This window comes from Serinus canaria, chromosome 5 (assembly GCF_022539315.1).
Source record: "Serinus canaria isolate serCan28SL12 chromosome 5, serCan2020, whole genome shotgun sequence".
Classification (NCBI taxonomy): domain Eukaryota; kingdom Metazoa; phylum Chordata; class Aves; order Passeriformes; family Fringillidae; genus Serinus; species Serinus canaria.
In genome coordinates, this window is record NC_066319.1 from 30,271,624 (window position 1) to 30,298,077 (window position 26,454).

Consider the following 26,454-nt stretch of genomic DNA (forward strand, 5'->3'; position numbering starts at 1 on the left):
TGTTTTACAAGCATAACACACTAAAAGTTAATACTAATGGTCAAGAAAAGAGTTGATTAGCACAAGAATGAAGCCATCTCCAGATGGTCTAGAAAGATTACACTGCTCCTTATCACTTCATTACTCTGCCATGGAGGCCTCCAGAACAGCTCTTGGCAGCTCTGTCAAGCTTGGAGCAGCCAGCTGAGCTTTTGCACATCTCTTTCTGTTGTGTGACACATATTTCTTTCAAAAAGTTTAAGTAAAAAGTTAAACAATTGAGCTGCCATTTCTCTGAGCATAAAAAGTCAAAATTGTCCCTTAGAGCTTTAAAGATGTGCCAGTGAACTCTAAATTTGTTCATGACTGTGCTCAGAGAATTTTGTGGGTAAATACATTTCCATGTCAACTTAAGAGTATTCTTTTGAGGTTTTGTTTCCTTACTGTGTTCTAATATCATGTAATAAGAACTTGGCAGAGAATACTAGGTGGGGAATTAAGTGGGAAATTAGGGAGCAAAAATTATAATCAATGTTTTCTGAGAAGGAATACCTAATACTTAAAATATATTCAAAATTACCTGCTTTGCATGCTTGACTTCATCAAAGTCCTTAGGAAATACAATCGCAGGCTAACAAAACAAAAACCAAAATTCACATTTGAATTTCAACAAGCAGACCAGATTGCTCAGATTAGTCTTACTTTTAAGTTCTACATATTAAACAGCGAAACAAAACAAAGCATTTCCATTGCCCATGAAAAAAAAAACCCAAACAAACCAACCAACCCCCACATGGCAAATTAAATTTATTTCAGGGGCTAAAAGGAAGACAAATGCTTTGATGCTCTGTGCAATGAAAGTACAACCCATAATCACAAGCATTTACCAACTACAAATACCAACTGATTCCTGAGAAAGGCCCACCAGGCCTGAAACTAAGTATACTGAAGAGATGATTTCTTTATCTGACATGTAATAATTAATTTCACAGACAGAACACAGACTGATGGCAATACCATCAGAATCTGCAGTGCACTAGAGGAATGTCAGTGCACTAGCTCCAATTGTATTCTTCACTTTTCATGATACATTTTACAAACCTTGCTTTTGAGCACTCCCTATGCAACATTTTTTCCTATATTTTGCATCCTTTTGCTTCTCTTAACATATTATTTGATGCATAGAATTAGTATGCTTCATAGCTGTGTACTTACCAGCCTTAGCTGACCAAGAACAAAGATCCTTTCTGATGCAGTATTCATAGGATGATAACACATTTCAAAGAATATTATACCTAGGCTGAACAGGTCCACTTTCTAAGGAAGAAAAAAATGAAAACTTGTATATAGTACCTATCAATTCTCTGAAGACAAAAATAGCAGAGCAAAAAAATCCCAACAAACGTTTAGGTAAAATGTAAAGCTGGAGAGAAGGCTGGGTTTTTTTCTGTGTCGTTTTGTGTGTTTTTATTATCATCTGTTTTTAAAGCTCTTTTTTTAGAAGACACAACCCAAATGATACCTGCTACATCTTAGATTCCTTGCTACCTTTTCATTAAGTCTACTCCAATCGTACCTGATTGTATGTAGATTTAGTGCTTCCTTGGACCTCTGGGCTGACGTACAGAGCCGTGCCAACCATCCCTGTCAAGTTACCTATGTGGCAAAAGATGAGAGCAGCAGTTTCAAGAAAGTCAGAGAAAAATGCAGCATATCAAGAAAAAACTTGTTCATGTTCTCTAGGTGGGAGTGCAGTCCTTACAGAGAGAGACCCAGCTGAGAATACTTTGACAGACAGTTCTCACCCTCACAGGTCAACTATCCGTGTCTGTCTGTAGTAACTAAACCTATCTATTGCTTTACAAACTTGTAGTAGGTCAGCACACAAATGTTACAACTAAATTTCACTGCCATTACATTTGTCTTTAAACATACCATGTACTAAAGTTCCCTCTAAACACCATATTCAGACTAGCTAAAATCAAACCAATCAACCAAGGACACTGAAGTCTTGAAATTGTCCTATATAGGCAAGAGAACACAAGTGCAGATGGAACAGATCTACAGGCTCTCTCTATACCTCACCGTGAGAGAAGCACTGACCTAAGGCAGAAGGCTAGCAGAGGAAGATAATTAATTCTTAGATAATAGGCAAAACAGCCAGATTATAACATAGCTGCCCAAATTGGTGGCCAGGGGGTCCCACTCCTGGCTTTAATAAAGAGAAATTTAATTTTCCAAGAACAAATGGAAATTTTAACAGCCTATACAAGACCACAGAATATAAATGCTTGCTTAAAATAATTTATAACAAGTTGCAATGTAAACTAACCTGATGGGTCAGACACAGCAGAACCATCCGAGAGATTTTCCTCTTGTTTAGAGACCACCTGAAACCAGCAAAACAGTCAAATTGTAAATGACACATGAAATACTTCTGTTGGCTGTTCTTGTCACTTGGGTTGGCAGTGCATGGTTTAATTCTAGAACCTTAGAAATTTAAAAGCAATTTAGAGCACTCTCAATATATAAACATTGTGGTCATTTAACTTATGGGTTTTTTTGTTCTTTTTCAAGTAATTACAATCACCAAATTCAAGAGTTTTTTCATTCACTTTAAGCTGTACTTACTGCATTTGCAGGATAATCTGTAGCTAAACCAAAATCACCAATTTTCACATGATCATCTGAATCTAAAAAAATGTTCACAGGTTTCAAGTCTCTGTGGATCATTCCCTGTTACAGGAAGAGAAAAAAAAAAGACCCACAGAATATTAAAGAATAAACATTATTCAGAATAGAAGTGCTTATAATGGACTGTAAAATCATATTACATACTTTTAATATAGAGGGAGACTTGCTGCATTAAGACACTAAGGATCAGTCTTGAAGATAGACTATCATTTGTAGCCCAGAAGCCAGAAACAATTTTCAGTGCCACCTGATATCTAACAGAATGTTTTTAAAAGATGGTCAAATTTTTATGACTAATGGGCAAAATCTGAAGTGGTTTATTATAAAATTCATGTTCATGATAAAATATAATAAACCCTAAGAACCGACTAATAATGGAAAGGGCAAAGAGAGGAAACGTATTAACGCATGCTCCAAAATGAAGAACCCACAGAGAAAGAGGCCTAACACAGATACTATGTACAGGTCATAACTATTCTGTTTACTAACCTTCTCATGGATGTAAGCTAAGCCATCCAAAATTTCTCGGAAAAGCCTCCAAAGCCGACTGGTATCTTCATGTAACCCTTGGTCAATAGTGTCCCTTAATGTGCTCTTTTCACAATATTCCATCTTCAGTTGTGCATACACAGGGGGAAAGGGGAAGAACGAACAGTACATTATCTGAAACTTGTATCTGTACACCTATTACTGCCTGGGCTCAGGAGCAAATAGTACCACCAAAAAAATCAGCTATCTGGAATTCTCCTGAGAACTGTCTTTTGGCTATAAACATGCATTCACTTCTGGGTCCTACCTCATTTTCTGGGACAATGAGCCTGCAGGTATGAGCCTGCAGAGTAGCATATTCTCCAACATAAACATTAACAAAAACTGAAACCAGCCAAGCCAAACCACAATCTCTGGCTCTATTACACTTGGTGTCTTAACTGCTTTTATTATGAATATACACAACACATACAAACAAGCTTATTAAAAACTAATTCCATCTATTTGTAACTTCCTTCCAGACAAGCTCTAGCATTAAGTGCATTCCAAAATATTGCACATCACCACAGAACAGTTAGCTATGATATATAGCTATAAATAGTTAGTTTCTGGGAGAAGTTGATTAACTCCTAACACAAAGGAGGTATCAGCAGGATAGACTGAAGCTGCAACCCTGCAGGAGTTTGATTGTGTGCCTACTGTTAGAGCCATACAATGGCTTTACAGATTACTGACTTCTATTAAAATAAAGTGCATACACAATACTGGGCTTTTGAAGATAATTAGAAAGTTTTCACATCTGTGAAAGACAACTTTCCCTCAGGAATTTAGCAAGGTAGACTTCAACTCCACATAGGGAGAATTAACACCAATTAACAACCAAACTGAGGAACACCAGCTGCAGTGCTGGGGATTGGGATGGATATTCTCAACAAATAAGCACAAGGCAAAAGAATGACTTGAAAGCCACAGACTCAAAGGCTGGCTGGTTGGGTTGTTCTATGGTTAGATCAGGAATTGCCAACTTGTACTTGCACATGAGCAACACCAGTTATCCCATTACACACTGTGGCACTACAAAACTTTGTTCTGTCCAGGTACAAATACAGAACCTTGGAAGGCACAACAAACCATGTGCACTGCACAGTGCCTTCCACCAGCCAAGCCTTCAGAAAACCAATCTAATGAAAACACAGCACTGAACTTATTTGTTTGCATTTTTAAAGGTCAGTATTTCTCATGAAAACCAGTCTCTGCAGGCTGAAATAAACTGTATCCTTTCATGCGAACACAGGAGCACATTTGTACCTGAATGTACAGATAATGCACTGTCTGAATGACTGGTGTCCTGTCCTCTCCTCCATGGCTATTCTTTTCATTGCCTTCTTCATTCTTTATCACAATGAAAACAACAGAACAGTTAGCTACAGGAAGATGTGCAGACTTTTTTATTACACGTACTACTGTTTCTTTAATGGCTGGAATACCCTGATGAGAACTCAGCTTCTACAGATAGTTGGAAAAAGAGCAAAATAATACAATGAAATTTTGTAATACTATTGCATCTAAATAAACTAGAAAAACAGGTGTGACCAACTCTCAAAGTGAAAATGAATAGCATTTTGCCATCATTAGACACTGAAGGAAAAGAATTCTGGAAGAACTAGATGAATCCAAAATCTCAAGCTGTGTCATATTAAAAAAAGAGAAAGGTAAGATTTGATACTAGAAGACAGAAAGCTTTCTTGATAAACAATGCAACCCCCACCCTCAACCAACAATTTTGGTATGGTGTGTATACATATACATAGATATATTGAGAAAAGAATTCACTGCCATATTATTAAATTATATACTGAAAACCTTTTCTTGTCAATGTACATTATAATAGAAAGAGGAAGGAGATGCAGCTTTAAAAAAAAAGCATGTTACAGATCATCAGGGCTGGCAGTGACATTACTGTAAATGCTGTAGAAGAGTGTGCATTAGCTTTCTAGTGATACAGTGCACTCACTGTCCACAGCAAGTGCTGTGACACAATCTTAAAATCAACTAAAACCTTAGTCATTATACTGACTTCCCCTCTCTTTCAGACTGCTAGCAGTATGTATTTTGTCTGCTTTTTTTAAATGAACACATATATTGGTTAAAATCTAAAGGCAGAATAGAATTTCAACTTTGAGAGGCTGTAAGACCATGTAATGCATATGGCTAACTGTTAAATCATAAACACACAAACTTGCAGTAACCTGGGTCATGACTGAAAAAACACTCATATTTATCTCAATAAGCACTTTAGGAAACAGAATCCAGATTAGCTGCATCAGACTGATTTCTAGGGATGCTCACCATGGCACAACACTTACTCTAACAGACAGGTAAGGTTATGTTTTTGTAATTACAGCAGAAGTGAAATAAAACTTCTCAACTGACCTGTTTACTTGTCAAAGACTATTTTATTATATTTTCATTTTCACTAACTTTATCTTTACACTTACTGGAGAATGACCTTTACTATTTTCATCTTCGTTTTCAAAAATTATTTCGCTTTCAGAATCTGTGGTTGGCCTGTTTAAAAACACAGAAAGAAAAAAAATCTGATAAGTTCTGCATACCAAGTAATGGTAAAATTGCAAAATTCCTAATTCTTACTAAAGAATTTGGAAATTATTTTGGGGGGGGAAAAAAATCTAAGCTTCTGCTGAAGACTTTCTATACACTTTGAATAAAAGAGCAAAACAAAACAATACCCAGAAAAGCACCCTGCTTGCAAAGAAACACTTCCTTTCACAGTCCAGTTCTAAAAGGGAAGGTGTATATTTGCCATCAGTAAAATTTAATTGCTATATCCAGTAAGCAAAACTGAGAGAAATTTACTTAATTGCTTATACAAAAAAAACACCGAGTGAGAGAACTGAGCCATACACAGAGGGAGGTATGGAATGCACTAATAAAAAAACAAAACAGAAAAGGGCAAGTTTGATATTTTTCAAGATTTGTAGTGCTTCTGTTATTCTTTATTAAAAAAAATTATTCTCAAGGCTGGAAAAGACAGTCAAACATAAGGTAAGCAGTCATGCATTCTGGCACAAATAAGCAGCTTCAAGAAGCCTACACCAAAAAATTTTCCACACAGATTGACAATCCTTAGCTAGAAAACTTCCTCTTCCTGGCTACATAACTGCTGGCAAATACACTGGTTTTGAACACGGGGACAGAATAAAATACAGTGAACTACTTCTGATAAAAGAAATGAGAATGGGAAGACACAAACTAAGAAAAACTAACTCTGCTCATGCTCCCTTTAGTGCCAGTACTGAAGCCTACTTACAAAATTGAATGGGAGAACACGCCATCACCATCATCGTCGTCATCGCTGGACTCCTGATCAGTTCCACTGAATTTGTTGCTGGAGGATCTTTCACATGAAGTGCTCCACTCAACTGAACTTGTCAAACACGGAGGAGGAGCATTAGTTTCCACATCATTTGTCTCCTCAGTGGAAAGGATGAAGAGACCAGCTTTGGGGGGCATTCTCCTCTCGTCAGTTGTTTCACATGTTGACACAGTGGGGACAGGGCTTTCTTGTTTTTCTATCCAAGCATTGTAATACCTCACAATATTCTCATGGTTCAAGCGGGAAAGCAACGTCACTTCCCCCTTAATCCTCCGGAACTGCTTGCTGCTGGGGTTTATGCGAATACGTTTCACAGCGTAATAGCAACCATCAAGCTTATTTCTCACCTGCAAAATTCAAATTAATCTAAAGTCAAATGCTTACAAATGCCTTACCAAGCAGAGACAGAAGAATAATTTCATGAAACAGGAAGTCTTCCTTTCACCTGGAAAATTACTACAATTCAAATGCAAGGTTCCCCATACTGACAGGATTCTCCACAGTCTCCCAGCAACCTCTCACAAGAAACTTTTCAGACTATTCAATTCCAGATAAAAACCTCAACACAGGCACAGCACTAGCGGACAGTAAATAAAACCATGCAAACATTGAATATATTTTTCTGCTTCAGAGAAAACAAACATCCTCAAAAAGGTTTCCACAGAGGAAACAATTTTTATACCATACCTTGATGACTGCTCCAAAAGCCCCTTTACCAAGTAATTTTAGCTCTTCAAACTCATTGTAGTATCGTGAAAATTGTCTCTGTGTTTCTGTGAAGAACGAAGCACTGGATATCTGACTGCTGGGTACAACTGTCTCTATGCAATCTATACCTGCTGAATCTGCAATGAAGACAAAGTTACCGTCACTGGCAATATGGGGGTAAGGCACTAGGGACTGTAAAATAAGAAGCAAGGAGGAGACAAAATCTAAATAACTTCAAGTGCAACTAAACCCTAAAATACAGAAGTGCTCTGCTGTGTAAAGCTCGAGTACAAGCATAAGTCTTAATACTGTTTTTAGTTACTAACATGAATTATGCTGGACAAAGGAATGATTTTAACAAGAACATAAGAAGGAAAAGTCTCATTAGAACACCATCTGCCAAGGACAAAGTTAAATCTATATTTACACCATGCAGGAGGTGGATGAGTTTACAGGTTCATTTAAAGCATGAGCTGCTTCTACAGAACAAAAAACCAGTAGTCAGTCCACCCCAGCCAGATTTGCACAGAGAAGTTAAAGATCACACTAGCTTTTAAGTTAGTTAATGTAACACACTTGTGCAGCCTTGTGAAACTGTAGCACAGCTCAATTTTTCTTACTGCAGGCATGTAGTCCACTTACATAGCAGAATACAGGAAGAAGAAAATCTTACCATCTAGATTTTCTTCAGCTACAGGTATTTTTATTCGTGGAATGTTTATAAAACTATGTTGTAGCAACTGTTGAGGAGTCCATCTTTCTTTATCCTCCAAGCAAACACACCTGGTTAGCAAACCACAGAGAGAATTATGTCATGTCTGACATAAATGTTAGAAGAGTTCTTATTATGTCTAAGAAATTATTACCTCCATCATTTAGATGGTAATCAGAAGCAAAGATAGACTAAATGGCTCCTCACAGTGATGCACATTTGGTGGCAGAGAAAACGAGCACCAAACCTACTCTCCCAAATCCCAGATTAGCAGCCTGAGCCATGAGATCAACCTCTTCTATAAAAACTACCACTAGCAACACAGGAAGAACCTATCATTTAAAGAACTGTTAAAATCTTAAAAAAAAAATCCAAGAAAAACCAAACAAAAAAAAAATCAAAGACAAAAAGATACAGGAATGTGACAAACATACTTTTCTAGAAAGTCTTGAAAGTCAGCAGGTAAACTGGTAGGCACAGCAACTGGGAACTCCTTGGTTACTTGGCCCTGGCTGAGTGAAAGCAGAAGCAAGCCCAGACGCCATACATCTCCTTTTTTTCCAGGTTTGTTGGGAAGACCATCCTCACTAAAACGAACCTTGGTTTGCTCAAAAACATCAGCTTTGCAGATGTCAGCTAAGCGCTTGGAAATGCTGTAGTCTGTGACCTTGATGTTTCCTTCAGCATCCACCAGGACACTGGAAGCACAAAGGACCTTGTGCACTACTGAATTATTGTGCAAGTAGTCGAGAGCTGACAAGATCTGGATCACATAATGGCGCAACTGCTCAACGGGAACTGGAGTCTCTTTGTCCAAGTATGTAGAAAGGCTGCACCCACTTATGTGCTCCACTAAAATATCCACCACAATGGAGTTGTCCCGTTCTTTGAGGTTCATGCATTTGTAATGTACTATGTTTGGGTGACTTAGCTTCACCAGTGAGTTGAACTCTGTTTCTGCTCCCTGAAGCTGGTAGAGAAACACAACAAAACATGGATTTTGTCATATCTTGGGACACACTACTAATAAAATACGTAACACAAACAAAATACTTAGAAAATATATGACATCCTTATACTTTTCTAAAGGGAAGTATGGTGAACTGGAGTAAGTACAGCTTTGATTTTAATAAGTAAGCTTGATTCATTCTTTCTTCAGAATTTCAAGTTTTTATTATGCATACTTGCAAACATGCTTTCTTGCATTTGTATTATTGTAAAGGAACTCCTGAATACTTCAACACACTCATTTTCTTTCATGCTTAGATATGCTAAAGATTAGCATTTTCAAATTCATTACTAGCCTCTCAAGTTTAATATAAACTAGCAGCCTAAAGAAAAGCACTGAACCTCACCTAATTTTTATTAAGCCAAATGCAAAATACAAGCATTACCTGTTTCTTAGACTTCTCAATCTTTTCTATTTCATGAGTTGTAAGAAACTTTCCCATCTTTTTTTGCCAGTGCAGAACCCACTCATATATTAGAACAAAATCTCCACTGTGAATTTCCAGGGCATTGTAGACAGATTTACCAAGCTGTTCATCTCTGCCTATACACAAAGGGAGAGAAGAGGAACATTCTTTTGTTTCTAAGGATTTGACAAAAGTTCCTGCAAATGTTAAATAAATACCAGAAAGTCTGTTTTCTAAAGTCAGAAACATAAACCTACTTACAACTAGACAAGACATGTATCTATCTAGTAAGTATGGAAGATATCAGGCTTGATGAGACTGAGTGCTATGTAACAGTACTCAAATGAAAGCAATCACACGATGACAAAAAACTGCTGCACATTTTCAAGAATTTCAAGTTTTAATAACTGAACAACTTTCCTGCTTAGAGAATGCCAAGTTCTACCCATAGTAACACAATTTTTCATCCTCAAACTGCAAAATAATAAAATTTTCCATTCTCAAGAGACTTTCAGGCTGTTCATCCATCCACTGAGGAAGTGCTATATTGAAAACAAACAATGAAAACATCTGATGATCTGTCCATGTGGACACTCCATGGAGGTCTTCCAACTCAGTTTCCTGTCATGTCCTGTATTAATGTTTCTGCTGAACCTGCTGGTTTTATGCATTGCTACCAGCAGCAATGGAAGGAGAGTAAGTATCCATTTCCAGCCCTGCACTTATCAGTGGTTTCACATGTTACTGAAAGCATCCCAAACCCCAGCATTTCAAGTTGCAATTGTAATTTTGCTCACCTAGACATTTTCCTTTATGGACAGTAAGCTGTCCAGCACCACTTGTGCTGAAGTTCAGAACTTCGTGATTTCCAGGGGACTCTTCATTATTACTAACAGAAAGTTGGCGCTCTCGTCTGCAATGTGAAGAGAACATTTTTCTCCAACTCAGAAAGATAGTATATGCAAAGTTAGAAGTTGAATAAAAAACTTAAAAATTGGAAAGTTCCCAAATTATTCACAGCATGTGGCTTAGTTAAACCATGACAAATAAAGGTAGGGGAAAGGTGGCAAGGAAGAGACCAAAATGAAAAGGTCAACAGCATGGCACACTATTCGCTTGCCTTCAAATTTCACTTTGTAATCTAATGCTTGCAACAACAACAAAAACCAAAAAACCCAAATAAAAAAACAAAGAAGTAAATAAATCTTAAAAATCCACATGCAAACTGACATACTTGGAACGTCCAGCTGAATTTGGTCGGTGTTTATTATTCACCCCATGTTCCAAACAGCTCCCATTTAAGCGTGAAGCAACTCTATGTCCTGCAGTATCTCTCCTGTGAGAATCTTCTTGATTTGTCAGAGCAGCTATTTCCAAACGTTCCTAAAAATCAGGAAAAACACCAAGTAAGTGCAGAAGCCACTCCTATCATCAAAATATGCAAGTACTTAGTTGTTATTCTATGGAGTCATCCAGAGTACAGAAGACATATGTTTTCATAATAAATGTACACATGAGACCAAAGAAAAAGTGCTGAGATTTCAGAAAGGACATTTCAGCACTGTCCATGGCAAGAATGCAAAGAAACTGGAAACAGCTTTTTTCTATGTCTGTTTGAAGATATCCACCTTGGTACACTCAAGATGCTTGTGTTTTCCAGAAATAAACCCCAGAAATAATCAAGAACCCATTTTAATTTAGATCTACTAGAAGCCCTGAATAAGAAAGAATGTCCAAGAAAATTTCAAATTTTTACAAGTACTGTTACACTACTGGGAAGAACTTACTGCAATGTTTGTTTGCACACCTGCTTAGGAAGAATACCTGTTTGGCAATCTCTTTCTTTTTTCTTTCTTCCCTTTTCTCTTCCTCCCTTCTTTGAATCTCGTTAAGGATTTCACGTTGCTGAAATAAATTTCAGTTGTTAGAAATGCAACAGTACCAGCAATGCAACTGCTGAAATCTTACCCTGATTTAAAAGTAAAAAATTACAATGCTGATTTTTTGGAAGTGTTGAAAGAGGACTTAGAAGACATCATAAGAATAAAAAAATAGAAGTCAAATTAGCTCTCCTGAGGAAGATATTAGCATCAATTGTATGATACAGGAGAATGGAATTGTAAATTACTTCTACTGCTAGACCCAATAAAAAAGTTGCATGCACACACCAAAAAAAAAAAAAAAAAGAAAAAAAAAAGATAGGGAGATAGATAAATCCAAATGATCTTTTAAAAACCAGATCTATTCTGTCCATATTTCCCACAGAGTGGAGACTTCACACTACTAGCCCCTGTGAGAGCTGGATGAATCCTCTCATTTCTATTGAAGGACATTGGTGGTCTGACATCTCTTTAGATAAAATTTGTTGCTCTCTAGAGATGCTGGTCACAGTGAATGTTCCAGTCACCCTAAGAGTGAAAGACAGGTAATCATACCTGTCTGCCTGGCTAACACTTCCTAGTTTAGGAAGGAATGCACTTACTATGTACCTTAGCTTAAATGTTTGTATAAAGTCCTCTTGATCAGGGATTTTTATAGGATCGGGAATCAACATTTAGGTTTGTTTCAGGCACAAATATTTCCCTGGGTTAAAATCACATCATTAAAATATTACAATTACAGCATCAGATAGTTCATATAATACACACTGACCTACTCATACTGGCAGGTGTGACAAGTTAGTAATTCACTAAAACTCACCATTATGCAGAGTGATTTTAAAATCATGATTATGTTCTTTTTAAGAATATAGGGTTATTCATACATTGATTACTCTTACCTCCTGCTCCTCTCTTCTCTTAACTTCTTGTGCCTTACGCAACTCCTCTTGAGCCAATCTTTCCTGCTCTTTCTGATGATTTTTGAGCATTTCTTCATGAAAAGACTTGGAAGGTGGTTTATTATACTCACTAAGAAAAGACTGTACATGGTCAGCAAGTTCAAATATCATCACCTGAAAGAAAATAGGTATGAATGAAATGCAGAGTCAAATGATAGCCAAATGCTACCCACCCCAAAAAAGCAACACAGCAGAAGCATGACTGTAAATTTTGTTATTTATCAGGGAGAATTTATCATATTTCACTATTTTCTGTCAGAACAATTTATTAACAAATTGTAACAGGAAAAATCCCTGACCACAGTAGCAAAGATGGCAAAAATTACTGAAAGACAGACAACCTAAGCCATCTTATTTTTCTAACAGAAAAGTGAAATTTAAAAATAATTTTCTCATCTTCTTTTAGGCTTAATCTTTCTACTTCCACAGATATGGGTTTACAACATATGAGCTACAACAGAACAAATCCTTTGCATTTATCTGTTACTATACCTACTACTATAAAATAGTTATTATTTCACTGCTAACCACAAATCCAGCCCTTCCTCTGCAAAGCAGTCTCCCCTTTAGAACTATAAAGTCACATAAAGTGCTCCATATTCATAAAGCCACAATGACTAAAATAAGAACTGCACTGAAAACTCTGCTACATGGTTTGCCAGGTTGGAATCAATTTTCAGTTACTGTTTACTTGAATTACTGATGATCTATTGACCTGTCAAGGCTTAAGCTTTCAGTAGTCTAGTAGCATCACCTTATTAATTCAAGCACTCCCAGTGCTAAGAGACCATTTTAGCTCTAAAATTAAAGAATAGTTCAAGACAAAGGTGCAGTCAGCAGCACCACTGAGCAGGATTTGCATGTACAGGTGGGAGATCAGCCAAATTAAATTGTACCTTCTGCCTGTAATACGGTGACATTTAGAAGACTCAAACACTGAATCCCCTGCTTGAAAGTAAGAACGAAGCCAGGAGGCAATTCAAAATAGAAAGAACAGCACAATATGCATAAATCTGACACGTGCAAATAGATTATCTTTCCCTATTCAGAAGGCAAGGTAATCATTGCATGTACACATATGTATTAAAAAACCTCACCAAAACCAAGAGGAAACTCAATAATTGAAAAAAACCACTGACAGTCTGCTGATCAATTTCAATAGGTGGTTGAGGTATTTTCAACCTTCTGTATCACAGAATACAATTTAATAAGGAATACCTGTCAAGGTAGAGAGAAAAGTTATGAGGTATTGTCAAACTTTCTCTATCGCAGAATACAATTTAATAAGGAATAACTTTTCTCTCTACCTTGACAGGTATCTCCCTTTTCACTGCAGATAAAGTAATTCAGGATAGCACTGCATATGCCATTCATACAAAATGTGTACCATACATGTAATTCAAAACCACATCTACACATTTCTGGAGCAAGCATGACCGACTCTCTCTTCGGAAAATCAACATTAGGAAAATGTATTACATATTTTTAGGTCCTTTCAATGAGATCTGAAATCAAACCGGGACTTGGAAGCCCTACAGGCTAATAATTCTTGTGGTCAATTGTGAGCAGACCAAGTATACAATGCACAGTTTTGTGCTTACTTAGAGAATTTAATCCTTGTACTGCCTATGAATTGTCCATAGCACTGTCATTAAAAAAAAAACAAATAGCAAACAACAACCCCCCTGCCCTAAATTCTAGAATACTTTATTAAACTGCTAATTTCCAAAGATACTGAAAAATCAGAGAAAATTCTTGGTTACTGAACAGAACATATCTAGCTAAAAGTTATTGTGACAGTATCTGCAGAAAAATTGGCAATCAAAACACAAGTATGGTATTCAAATGGAAAAGAGGCTTGATGTGGCAGGAGTGAATGACAGTTAGCTCTTGCTAAACCTGTGAACTTGACAGGCTTGGGAAACTGAAAGCAAAATACTACCCCACTTCAGCCTATTATAATGTCCACAGCTGTGTAATATTCACTTTTAAAAAGACAAATGGAGCTATTCAAATGTGTTCACCTGCAACATTTCCAAATAGTGATAAGAAACATACCAAAACCCTTGCTTTCACCAAGAATTCTTTGTTTGCTTGTAATTCTTTGAATCATTTCAGTCCTCAACAACAGAAAGGTACTGCTAATACTAGACATACCCGAGGATGTATAACATCCCTTAAAAGGTCTACGCTTCCCATGTTTCTCTATCTTTCCTTTTTTACCCAGTTCCAGGGAAACTCAAATATCACTACTCCTAAACACAGAAAAAAAAAAGGCACACTAGCATGGAGTGACTGTACTTCAAAGTGTTGAGCTGGTGCTGGAACAAAGGCCTCTTGTCCAGTAGCGTTAGGCAAACAAGATCACATGGAAAAACTCCCCAGGTAAGCACTGTTTGCTTAAACAGATAGGGCCTCTTGTGATATTCAAATCAATCCAAAAAGTGCAGGAAGCTCTCAGGTTTACAGTCAACATCACTTCTCATACTGCCAAATAACTCAGAACCTTTAAACCTAATAACGTGAACCTTTAAAGAGGAATAAAGCTTGCAGTATTTATACATGGATTTTGAGAGCATCCATAGCCTGAACTTTCCTTAATTAGAAACAGTGCAAAAAAAGACAGTCCCTCCTTCCTTAAAAGCAATGCACCTTACACTTCCAATATGGACGTATCCCACTATATTATACCATACACCTTAGAACTATTTAGGTTCAGAGTATATTTCTCAAGGAAGTGAAAAGCTCCTACCTCTCCACAGCGCTGTTTTGCTAATTCAGCTAGTCTGGATTTTAGTTCATTTATTTTCTCATTTGACAAGCCTTTTGAATTTTTTAGTTGTATTTCTGGTACTCTGTGGAACAGCAACAAAACACAAAAAAGTCCTCATTAGAAAAAATGAGTGTAAAAAGCAACAGATTGTTGATAAAAACTGTATGAGAGAAAAGGAATGGAGTTCACAGTCACTTGGCAATTAGCCAATGCTCAAATAAGCAGAATATAAATATTACATATACAAGATAAAGTCAGAAATACTGTATTATATTCCCTATCATCAAACTTTCCGGTTGCAAATTACCTCTTGGTAACATTTAACAGCAGAACTACCAAAGAAACCCTGCACATTCTAGTAATTCAGTTCCTAACCACTAACTTACTGAACAAGCCATTTAAAACATTACTAACATAACATTTAGATGTTTAAAATTTATTTACCACTACTATACAGGTAACACAAACCCTAAGAAACAAATGCAATAAATTAATATCAGCTATATTTTTAAAATATTTAAAATAAAGTAAACAAGCAAAATGTCTGTAGATGTGTTATTTTAAACAAAAAAAAAAAAAAAAAAAAGAAAAAAGAGAGAGTAGCTGTTACATCCTTGTTACAGGGTATAACTGAGCTATCACACACTAAGGAACAGCATTTCCTTCTACAGCACTCATGCCACAGCACAAATGGATGGACTGAAGGGAGTTATATTTTGGACTATCAGTGGTATAAGGACTGAACAAAATAGGGCACAGAGCAACACTTAGCCCAAGAATCACTTGCCAACACAAAATGGTGGGGCAGGCTCATCACCTGCAACTCCTTCAACACTCTCTATGGAGAACTCTTCCAAAAGCTAATCCAACAGAAAACAGAACAACAGATGGCTTTAAATAGAAAGGAGATTCAGTCTGTCTCAGGTGAAAGAGTCAGGAGCTCTAGAAGTTTAACAAGGGCACTAAGACAGCAGCAGGTACACCTGTGGTTATGTATCTCCAAACTGCAAGCTGGGGCTGCAGTTCTGCGCTGACAAACTCATCCCTATCACTCTCCACTGCACAAAAGACTAAATCCAATTCAGGTGCCAAAGTTTAGAGTTGCATATTATAAAATACCCCAGGCTTAATAAATACTGACATGCAGAAAGCAAGACTAAGAGTGATGAATAAAACTACATGTCTTTTCAACTTAGACTTGGCTACAGAAAGCAGAGAAAAAAGGTTATATTTTAATGTTCACTTACGTATCAGGGTAAGTATGTGGACACTTGACCCACAGGTCAACTTTGGCATACACTTCATTAGCACCAGTCAATCCCTGAGGACGCAGAACTAAATTAATTTCAGGAGGTTGTCGTACCTGAAACACAAACCAAAACTTCTGATTGAAAAGGTTCGCTTGGTTTTGCTTTAATGAAAACACTCAACTCTCAACCTAGTATAGTAGAATACAGCTTAAACGATCCAAACCATGAAAAAAATACATTAATGTATTGACACTGCTCAGTAGGAGTGAACTGGTCCACTGACTATCATGGTTTATCCAGCATATTCTTACAACTTCTTCAGATAAGTGTAGTTCCAGTCATTAGAAAGATAATTCAGACTGAGCAAAAATGAGGATCTGTAATAACACTTTTGATCTGCTTACTGTAGACAGCAGTAGAAAAAAATAAATAAACTTAACACAGGATATTTATATCACAAATTAAAGCATAAGGACAGCATTTTTCTTTAGTGTTTATATGACTAGCCCAGGCATTGTTTTATTTTCCAACATGGCAACAGACCATAATGTCACAATGCTATACACCTTACATGGCCAAACCAATGGGCAGTATTTTTTATGTAGTTGTATTTAGTGTTTTACCATAAACCAGAATTTTAACAAGAATTACCTTCCCCATCCCTACTCTGTTCAAATCACCTACCCAAAATCAGAATAAAGTAAAATACGCCCATGTAAGTATTCCCAGCTTTTTATTTTCAATTAGGTTTAAAAACAAACAACAAAAAACAACAACAAAACAACCCAGCCCTTAGTAACATGAAAAACAGGGAGGGAAGTAAGACCACAGAGAGTAACAAATACAGAAACAGATGGTAACTATCCCCTTTGCTTTTCTAGTGAAGAGGCTAGCAGGTATGACCTTCAATACAGAGTGAACACTTCTGGAAACCCAACAAATTACTGAGAGTGCTCTCACCAAACTTCATAAAAAGAGAAAAAAAGTCATAAGTTGCTGTAAAAAATTTAAGTTCAAGTCTCTGGCACAAAAGAAAGCAGAAGATATATAGTACACATTCCAGACAAAAGAATGCAAAAAGAAACAACAGTAAAAGTTAACCTGTGGAACAGAATAGCGACCATTATCTCCAGATACAGGAAAACAGTATCATGGACAGCTGGAAAGGAAATATCAATTTGATGGGGACACGAAAGACAAATGGAAGGGAGTAATGAGTATCAGGCCTGAGCATTAACTAGCTGTAATTAAAAAAACCCACACCTATAAAAATGAAAGCAAAACTATTATCATGGAAATAGGTGCACTGTGACAAAACCACAGCATATAATAACTATGTCAATATCGTCATGTATACCGACGAGATCAATTAGTTGAGCAAGTATGTAATTACTAGGTTAAGGAACGAATTAAGAGGCTTTTTAAAAGCCTGACAATTACTTTAAATGCAATTTATGAGCACAGCACTGATTATAGAGCGAGCGCTTTCATCTCGAGAATCAATCGGAAAGGTGGCAGATGGCAGGGCTGAGGGAAGGACCACGGGCACGCAGCGAGAGACGCGACACGTCAGGCAAGGAAGACAAGGAGCGGCCCCAGCGAGGCAGCGCCAGCCGCGCCCCCGCCGCCGTCCGGTCCGGCCCCGCTCCGCTCCCGAGCCAGCCCGGCCCGCTGCCCTCCGCCCCGCGCGCTCTGCGCGGACCCCGCTCGCTACCTTCCAGGCCTGGCTCTGCCGCAGGTCCTGGAAGTCCTGCCCGTAAATGGACTCCAGCACCTGGAGCTCGTTCTCCTGCCGCATCTGGTAACTCTCCGGCGGCTCCGCAGCGGACGGCTCCGCAGCGAGCTGCTCCGGCAGTTGCCGCCCGCCGCTGGCCCGGGCCATGTCAGCGGCGCCGGCGGGGGCGCGCAGCGGCCATGGCGGGCCCCGCGCTGCCGCTGTGGGACTGGAGCCGGAGCGCGGCCCGGCACCGCCTCCGCCGCGGCGGCAGGAGGAGGAGCCGGAGCCGGGGCCGCCGGTGCCGCGTGGGGCCCGGTGGTTCGTCCACAGGAACGTGCCGAGTTGGAATGGACCCGTAAGGATCACCGAGTGCGACGCCCTGCTCCTCACGGTACTCCCTAAACTAAACACTGTGACTAAGAGCACTGTCCAAACTCTGGGAGACTTGGTGCCACGGCCCCTTCCCTGGGAACGTGTTCCGGTGATCAACCGCCCTCTGGGTGAAGAACCTCCTCTAATCCAGTCTGAACTCCCAAAAGATATGCCTCCAGGTACATCTGCATTACAGGGATACACAGCAAAGACAGTTGGATACTGTGTACGTCTTTTAAAATTGACCTTGAGAAAGAGTCACAAAAGGGAAAAAAATAATCACGAATTTCACTGTAGATTTCATGTAGAGCTGAGGCGGGATACAAGTTCCTGTGAAAACTGCAGAAAGGTTCCCACCGGCAGCTGCTGTAGTGAGCAATAGCAGGGGGAAAGCGAACCGTCTTTGGTGGAACTGCAAACAAAACAGTGAGGCCGGGTGTCCTTGGTGGGACTGCCAGAGAGAGGCAGCTGCGGGCTGTCAGGGGAGCAGTGACAACCAGCGAGGAAAACGTGCTTTCCTTCGGTCACTTCACACGGGAACTACTGAAGAGGACTGCCACAAGGGGGAGCCTTTAAAGTTTTGAGATCTTCATAAAGAAACCCCAAGTAAATTCATACATATAACTTATCTATAAGCTTATCTAGGTGAGTAATCCCCAGGCAAAAAAAAAAAAAAGTTGTAGTAGTCTGCAGGTTGCTACCACGCACCCAGATATAGGAACGGAGTTTTGGTGACTTTGACTTTACTCACTTTGAGTACGTATTTTTTGTTATAAATAGACCAATCATTTACACTAATGGTCGGTTTCTATAGCCCTCAATTTGTACTTCTGAAATTGAAAGCTTGTTCCACGCATTCTTTATCTTTCAGTCCACTTAAATAATGTCGTTAGTATCAAACGAAAACCAAGTGTTAAATTGTATCACGATTGTGATGCTGGTGTCTGTTCCTCACCATTCCTGGAATGTGTCTTTAGTGCAGGGTTTTTCTGTCTCGCCTGCTTTTTGGTGGGAAATGCATGACCAAAGCTGTTAAGTATTTAAATAGAAACAACAGAGACATTCTTTTGCTCAGTCATCTGTGACCTGTGTCACTGTAACTGATCACTAGAGTTTCCTCCGGTACAATTGGGTATGCTCATTATCAATTTGTATATAATAAATAAAAATTTTTCCTGTGTTAAAGACTGGAAATAAAAGTGTTCAGGACACGGATTCATCTTCTCTCCCACACAAATACACAGCAAGAATGCCTCGGCGATGCAGCGAGTAATTAAGAAATGTCAGCAAAATTTCCTTTAACAGTAATTATGGGTTTATACTTCCCAAGCATGTGGTGTGGGGCACACAGCCCACCACATGGGAAATTTCTCCTGTTACACTGTATAGCAGTGGGTGGGCAAGATAACAGTACGCCCGACTTTCCCCTGCTTTGTGACTTGGCAAAATTTTAACAAGTTAAGGTGAAGTGCTCTAGACCAGATGTCTACCTCGAGCTAATTTTTCCCTTTAATTACTTCTATAATGAATCATTGTTTCTAAGAAGAAAGCCAGAGTAAATTAACATAATCACAAAAACATTCTAAGAATTTGTTTTTAAAAGTCTTGTACTCCAGCAGGAGTGTGAAAATTTGATGAGGAAGAGACAACCTTTTTTCAGTGCTGTGGCTTTGCTAGCTAATCTTCTAAAAATCTGCATGAACTGAACCAAATTATATTACTGCAGGGAGTCTTCACATGCTCAGCACAGATTTACTGGAATACGATGAACATCAAGCTGCCAGACTACATCTGGACAGAAGCTTCCTTTCCAAGATTTAAGGCAAAATTTAAAACTCTCTCCCACAACATTAACATTTAGTTCTAGCAAATAAAATTTAAATTAGTTGTGAGAATGTGCTTTTGCTTCCTCATGTGCATGGTGAGGGGAAGTCAGTCTTCCTATGAAGTGCAGGAGGGAGGGAAAAGGTTCTGAGTGTTAAGAGTAAGAAATTTGGCAGAAAATAAAACCTTTTGTATTCCAGCTGGTCTCCAGGGATCAGAGGGGCTGCATGCAGCTGGGCTCATTCTGATTATAACCAAATTGGCATGACATGGTCATGTTCAATGGGAACTTCCATGAGCACAGATTCACAAATGATGTGATTTATTGAAACAACAGAAATACAAAGTCTAAATGAATGCACTAGCTGCGATAGAGTTCTGATGATAACATTGTGTTAACTCGGGTAATAATAATAATAGCAGGTACCCACTTACCAAGACAGCATCTCCACTTGGATGGAGGGAGAGTAGCCTGAGAACTGTCTCTGAGGTCGTTAAGGGTCATTCTCCTAACAGGTCTGCCCTCCTTACCTACAGTGCAATCTGATCTCCCTCCTTCTACATTGCTTATAGCATGGTCTAAGCAAAGCTTTGAGTAACACAGTCATTTATGTGGTAGCATGTACTTCGTTAAGCTTATTAGCATATGTAGGTGTGAGCATTTTAATATTTAAATGACTTTTAATCAGGGAAAGATTTCTTTTTTGGCCATGGTGTCCTTCAAAGTTCCAGTTGTACAACTTGCTTCTGTTCCATTCCTAATTTAAAGCTGGACCATCCTATGCCCACAGGACCTCTTCCTTTAGCTAACTCAATCTTTCTTGACCATGCAGATCTGTGCAATGCAGAGGGTACACAGTGTAGGCTGTAGATAGTGAGCATTAACTCTTGCCTGGCTCCTTGGTCATCATTCCATACCGATGGAGGAAATGAAGAAAGGGATGGCTGTGTGAGGAAAAGCACCTTGCAGGTGACTGGGAGGTGAGGAACTGAGGTCAGACTCTGGTTACAGAACCTGGACACAAGAATGCTGGAGGCCAAAAGGAGGAAGAAGTCTGCTCAGGAAAGGAAAGATAAGGGGGAAGCATGATGAAAGCAGCTGATTAGTGCCTGGAAAAGTGGGGAAAAATGGGACTGGATGGACGAAGTGAATGAATTATGGGTGAGAAGAAAATGTAGGAGGGTGGGTGAGTCTGAGGCCACAATCAGAGTGAGTCAGAGATGGGAATTACTGGACAAGTGGCTGGAGCAATGAACTCCCAGAGGAATGAGAGGAGGCTGCAAATGGCTGGGCCCAAACGCATGGAGGAACAAGCAGAGGGTTCACCAAGAGCTTCCAGGATCTGTGGTGGGATGGGGCAATGGCAGTCCCCTATCCCACTGATCAGCAAATGTCTTTGAACCCATGGCACAGCACCTAGCTCTGTCTGGATCACTGAAGTTCCCAACGCAGGAGACCGGGTGAATGTCACTGGAACACATCTCACTGGCCTGGGGTGCCTGAGGAAGCCTTGCTGTGCAGGGGCTGAGCACATGGATAGCTCCTCTTCTCAGAGCTCTTCCAGACTGGCACCCAGGGGCTGAAAAAATCTTTTTGGCTTAATTTTTAACTAGCTCTAACCCCCCCACCCCACCTCAAGTCTTCAAATTAAAGGCAAAAGTGCCCACTGTATGGATGCACACTATCTGTAGAATCAATGCCTTAACTTATTACGACCACTGAAGAGCTTTTCTGGAAAATTATACATTTAGAAAAAAAATCTATTTTAACAACTAACATGCGTATCTAGAACCCCAGCACCTTCCTTGGAAAGTCTGTCATCAGAACTAGGGACCTGTTTCAAAACACCTGTTTAAAAGGCGCCCGCCCTCTCCCACAGCCCCCGAGCGAAATGGCGGCGCCGCCGAGCGCCGCGGCCGCGGCTACGTGATGGCGGCGCGCCTGCCCTGGGGAGCGCGGCGGCCCGGCGGCTCCTCCTTCGGCCCGGCTCGGGATGGCCGCAGGGTTTGGCAGTGCGGGGCCGCAGCGACTCAGCGCCCGCACCGGGATGTGGGAGCACCAAGGAGCAGGGCTGCCGCTGCCAGCGGCGCGCAGGGATGGTACGGATCGCTCGAGCGCCCCCCGCCTTGCGATTCAAACCCCAGTTCATTTCCCCCGAGAAGCAGCGGGAGCGCGGGGCAGCCACTGAGCAGTCACTGGCCTCTCTGGACGCTGTGCAAGGGTCTTCGCCGCGTCCTGCGCCGCGCAGGGCCGCCAGAGAGACGGGAGGGAGCCGCGCAGAGCCACGGGCGGAGCGGGCAGGAGGGGAGGAGAGAGCGGGAGCAGATGTGCCACGGGAAAAGCCATGCTCTTCCTCTCTCAGAGCTGTGAGCAAAGCCCGAGCCAACGCTTAGAGTGCAGTGAGGGGACAGAGTCGGAGGCCCCCCCACTTTTGCAGGCCGGTTTTGCTGAGCAGTGAGCCCGGGGCCGTGCGAGCGTGTGCGCGGCGGCCGCGCCGCGACCCTCGGCAGCGGAGGGAGGATGAGCCGCGGTGCGGGCTGTGATTCTGGGGACCGTGATTCCTTCTCTCTCGCATATTGCGGTAAAACATTGCTGAAGAGACCTGTGGCAGTCTGAAGCAAAAACTATGGCACAGCTGATCGGAAGGAGAAGCCTGGCTTGTTTTCTGCTTTTGTTTACTGGCTGTCATGACTTACAAGGTGACAACGCGAACAGCCAGCCCTGCTTCTTAGGACACAGGAATGTGGTGAAGATGCCTCCGAGAGGCAGAGACCAGGCTTTATCCTCAGAAACGTCTTTTTTGCCTTTGTGGGCTCCATTCATTCACTAAAGACAAGGGCTGGACAGCCTGTGTTATTAAGTGGCAGCGAGGAAGGCGGAACTTCGCCATGGGGTACGACAGAAGCTGGGTGTTGGTGAATGAAAGCGACCATGCCCCGTCCCAGGCTGTCACCGGAGCTCTGGAGACGGGGAACGCCTCGGCCGGGCAGATGGTGTGGCAGGGCGGGAATGTCAGCGAGGCGGGCGCCGTGGAGAGCGAGGAGCACGGCGAGGAGCAGAGCTACCGGCACTTCACCACCACCGTGCAGGTTGTCATATTTGTGGGCTCTTTGCTGGGTGAGTGAGAGTTGCTGGAGTTCTTTGTTGATTTTATTTTATTTATTTTTTAAAAAATCCTTGCGGTCAGGGACTGCAGGCCAAAAGGTAACTGGCATCACTGGTTGCCTTCGTGACTCTTCTTGCTGCGTTTCTGGTCCTCAGATGTACGATTTAAAGTTTCTTGTAGGTTTTGATGTGTACAAGCTGTTGGTATAAAATGTATTTGTCATGGATAAGAACTTGTACATTAGATGTATGTATTACTTAGTAACCTTTTCTACCAGTATTTAAACGGGCAAAATTTAGATGGGTTGATGACATGCTTATTCTCAGCTGCAATTGGATCTGTTCTCTTTAATATAAACAAGGGTGTGGAGTGATTTAAAACAAGTTTTGCTGAATTTCTGTTTCACTCTGCAGTGATTTGGTATTTGTGTCCTCCAGATTTTAAATAAATCCTTTAGAAGTACTTTATACTGTAAATATGTATAACCTTGTGCAATCTTGCCTACTTAGGAATCATAGATTAGATATGTCGTAAGGTATTGCTATATAATTTTACAAATGTGTGTACATTTGCTTTCTTGATGCTTACTCTAAATTTTGTTAGGAATATGTGTGCATTTTTTAGCAAAAACAAACAAACAAAAAACCAAGGCGAAATAAGCCTTATGGTGAGTCAAGTTAGTGCTGTTTGGGAGATAAGTAAGCTGGATTTTAATAAAATGTCACTACTACCTCAATAATTCAAGGCTTTACACACAGGGCTTGACTTGAGAAAACACCCAGTTTCCTTAAGAGAGTTAATCAGGAATTTGCTGATGGTCATTGGCTCATTTTATCAAGGAATTGGTTTGGATTTTTTGGATTTTCCTGATCTTGAGTAATGCTAAAGTCCATTTTTGTGGTCATGGTAATAAATTCTAAAATCTATGTCCTTTTGGTAATATGTAATATCACTTAAATAATTTCTAAGAAGATGGTAAGCATAGCCATGGAATAGTGTTGAGTCCCAGTCACTTACTGGCTATTAGTGTAAATCTCTGAGTTTTTTGGCATCAACTATTCCTCTGTGCAGTGGAGATAATCCTCACAGCTCTTGCTTTTTTTCTTCTTAGCATATAGTGTGGGGAAAGGATACTTTTAATAGCATAGGTACTCTGGTTTTTTTTGTATGTTGGGGAGTATCTGGCACTAAGCAATAACCAGCAAACAGTGTCCTAAAATAACAAGACTAGATGCGGAAAGTCAGAATTTTAATTCTTTCTTTTTTGGGGTTTTGAACCTTACAGAGAATAAATTTGAGTCCTATGTCCAGATTTAGTTTCATGAGCATGGATCCTCCAAAATTATTTGAAGAAGAAAACAGACATTATCACGTAATCATTCATTCAGGAGCCAGGAGTTTTTAAAAACTAACCAACCAAAAAAATACCATAGGTACAAATTTTGCAAGATTAATGTAAGTTATGGTTTGGCCCTCCTGCAATTTGTTTTCAAGACATGGAGAAAACATTTAAAAATGTCACAAGGGGTTTATTTGCTGACTGGATGGCTGGGAGGCTGATGAAACTTCCAGATCAATAACTTTTCCAGGCCTATCAAAGAGCTAAACACGGGAGGAAAAAATATCCTTTTTTAATTATGAAAGTGCACTAGTCCAATGACAAATGTTAGCAGTGGGCCTCATGCATTTATAGTGATGGAAACTAAACTAAACTATTTTTTTGAAACTAGTAGCCTTTGCTACTAGTCTCCCTGTATCCCTGAAGTGCTAATTGAAAACACTGATGATACACAGTATCATAACAACTGAAAACTTTGGAGTCTTTAAAAATGTCTTCCCATATTAACCCAATGATTGCCCTATTATTTCTTCTTTACTGAATGGAAAGAAAACCACATCTCTCATATGTGCCAGAAGTGTTGGATGTTCACATGCTGGACAGTATCTCTCCATCAGCAAGGGATAACAACTGGGTATATGCCTCACACTTAATGCTTCCAGGAACCCTGTTAATTAAGTTGTCATTTATCCTCTGCCATGGTCCTTAGAGCATGAGTGGCATCCAGCTCTTTTCTCCATCATGTGAGCCCCCCAGTTAAGCTGCAGAATAGCAGTTCTTTGTTCTAGTGAGTCCCAGGCTCCTCTTTGCAGCAGGGCAGCCCTTCAGTAGGTGGATGAGACTATCCTTCTCCCTAAAGCCTGAGATGGGGTCATGCCCCTCAGGGATAGGATGTGTGAACAAACAAAGGGTGTTTGAATCCTCTCTGGTTTGGGTGGATGTGCAGCTTGTGCATTTCACATCATCAGTGCGTGCCCAAGACACTTAGCTGTTGATAAAATAGCATTAATTACCCTTTTAAAGGAAGAAATTTCAGCTTGAAACAGAACAAACCTCTATGACTCACCCAATCTTGATAATGATTACAGGGGTCTGACATTAGCAGGAGTCTACAGCATGGAGAGGTCCAAGTCCTGCAAGAAGGAAGAGTTGCAGCTGGTGTTGTGAATTTAATTTAGGTCCCTGCTGCACAGAAGAATGTTGTCAGCTATGAAAGAGATGCCTGTTACGGTTTTCTTTTCTCCCATTTAAGACCTCTGTTTGAATCCTGTGGGAAGACTTGGGACCCTAGGATAAATTCTTGTGTTCTCACTGTGATATGACAGAACAGTACTGTTTTGAGTATTTCATTATATCTGCTGAAGGCAAGAAAGAGTCAAATATTTTTATTTTTCTTTATTTTAAATTTGGAATGACATAGTGCTCCCTTTCCAAGTGAATAATGTTTTAATAGCTTTCTTTTTATGAAAGAAGATTCTTGAGATCTGTTTTGCGGTGAATATAGGAGTACAGCCACACTGATCTGCAAGGTGTATTTTTATCTTGCCATTAGAAGGAATCAGTAGGCAAAGACTAATTTTTACTTTAGCTTTGAAAGAAGAAAGAGAGTGTATCACTTCTGAGTTTTGGTGGGGAGCGGTCACTAGAGATGGCTGCAGCCTCTTTCAGTTGAATGCGAGCAGTAGGGTGAGATCTTGGAAATGAAGGTCTCCAAAGAGCTCTTGGAAACAGTGTGCACAGTGAGCTTAGTTTGAAAGGGAGATAAAAATGATGGGTGGAATGCAGTGGACAATAGCACCTTCTCAGGAAAAGGGAAAGGAAGACCAGAAATAACAGTTT

General features: G+C 40.0%; 2 protein-coding genes across 5 annotated transcripts in view; one reads left to right on the plus strand and one right to left on the minus strand.

Annotated features, from left to right (window-relative positions):
- Positions 1-19,563, minus strand: part of EIF2AK4 (eukaryotic translation initiation factor 2 alpha kinase 4) — a 38,504-nt gene extending 18,941 nt beyond the window's left edge. For 2 of the 4 annotated variants that reach the window (XM_050974775.1, XM_018907497.3), the window contains exons 1-20: positions 17,971-18,241; positions 16,254-16,369; positions 14,986-15,088; positions 12,174-12,347; positions 11,219-11,299; positions 10,629-10,777; positions 10,192-10,307; positions 9,374-9,531; positions 8,414-8,949; positions 7,941-8,050; positions 7,247-7,404; positions 6,494-6,906; positions 5,661-5,730; positions 4,471-4,554; positions 3,163-3,285; positions 2,611-2,715; positions 2,312-2,369; positions 1,556-1,635; positions 1,195-1,296; positions 560-610 (exon numbers count right to left, since the gene is read on the minus strand). In XM_050974775.1, coding sequence (XP_050830732.1) covers positions 560-610; positions 1,195-1,296; positions 1,556-1,635; positions 2,312-2,369; positions 2,611-2,715; positions 3,163-3,285; positions 4,471-4,554; positions 5,661-5,730; positions 6,494-6,906; positions 7,247-7,404; positions 7,941-8,050; positions 8,414-8,949; positions 9,374-9,531; positions 10,192-10,307; positions 10,629-10,777; positions 11,219-11,299; positions 12,174-12,347; positions 14,986-15,088; positions 16,254-16,369; positions 17,971-18,138 — 2,955 coding nt within the window. In that variant the 5' untranslated portion in view covers positions 18,139-18,241. Of the gene's footprint in view, positions 1-559; positions 611-1,194; positions 1,297-1,555; positions 1,636-2,311; positions 2,370-2,610; positions 2,716-3,162; positions 3,286-4,470; positions 4,555-5,660; positions 5,731-6,493; positions 6,907-7,246; positions 7,405-7,940; positions 8,051-8,413; positions 8,950-9,373; positions 9,532-10,191; positions 10,308-10,628; positions 10,778-11,218; positions 11,300-12,173; positions 12,348-14,985; positions 15,089-16,253; positions 16,370-17,970 lie in introns of those variants that run through there. The other 2 variants (XR_007777647.1, XM_050974776.1) reach the window with 2 other exon arrangements.
- Positions 19,564-22,185: 2,622 nt separating this feature from the next.
- Positions 22,186-26,454, plus strand: part of GPR176 (G protein-coupled receptor 176) — a 32,760-nt gene continuing 28,491 nt past the window's right edge. Inside the window, exon 1 of the mRNA XM_009101966.4 lies at positions 22,186-23,287. Within this exon, the coding sequence (XP_009100214.1) occupies positions 23,059-23,287 (229 nt within the window). The 5' untranslated portion in view covers positions 22,186-23,058. The remainder of the gene's footprint in view (positions 23,288-26,454) is intronic.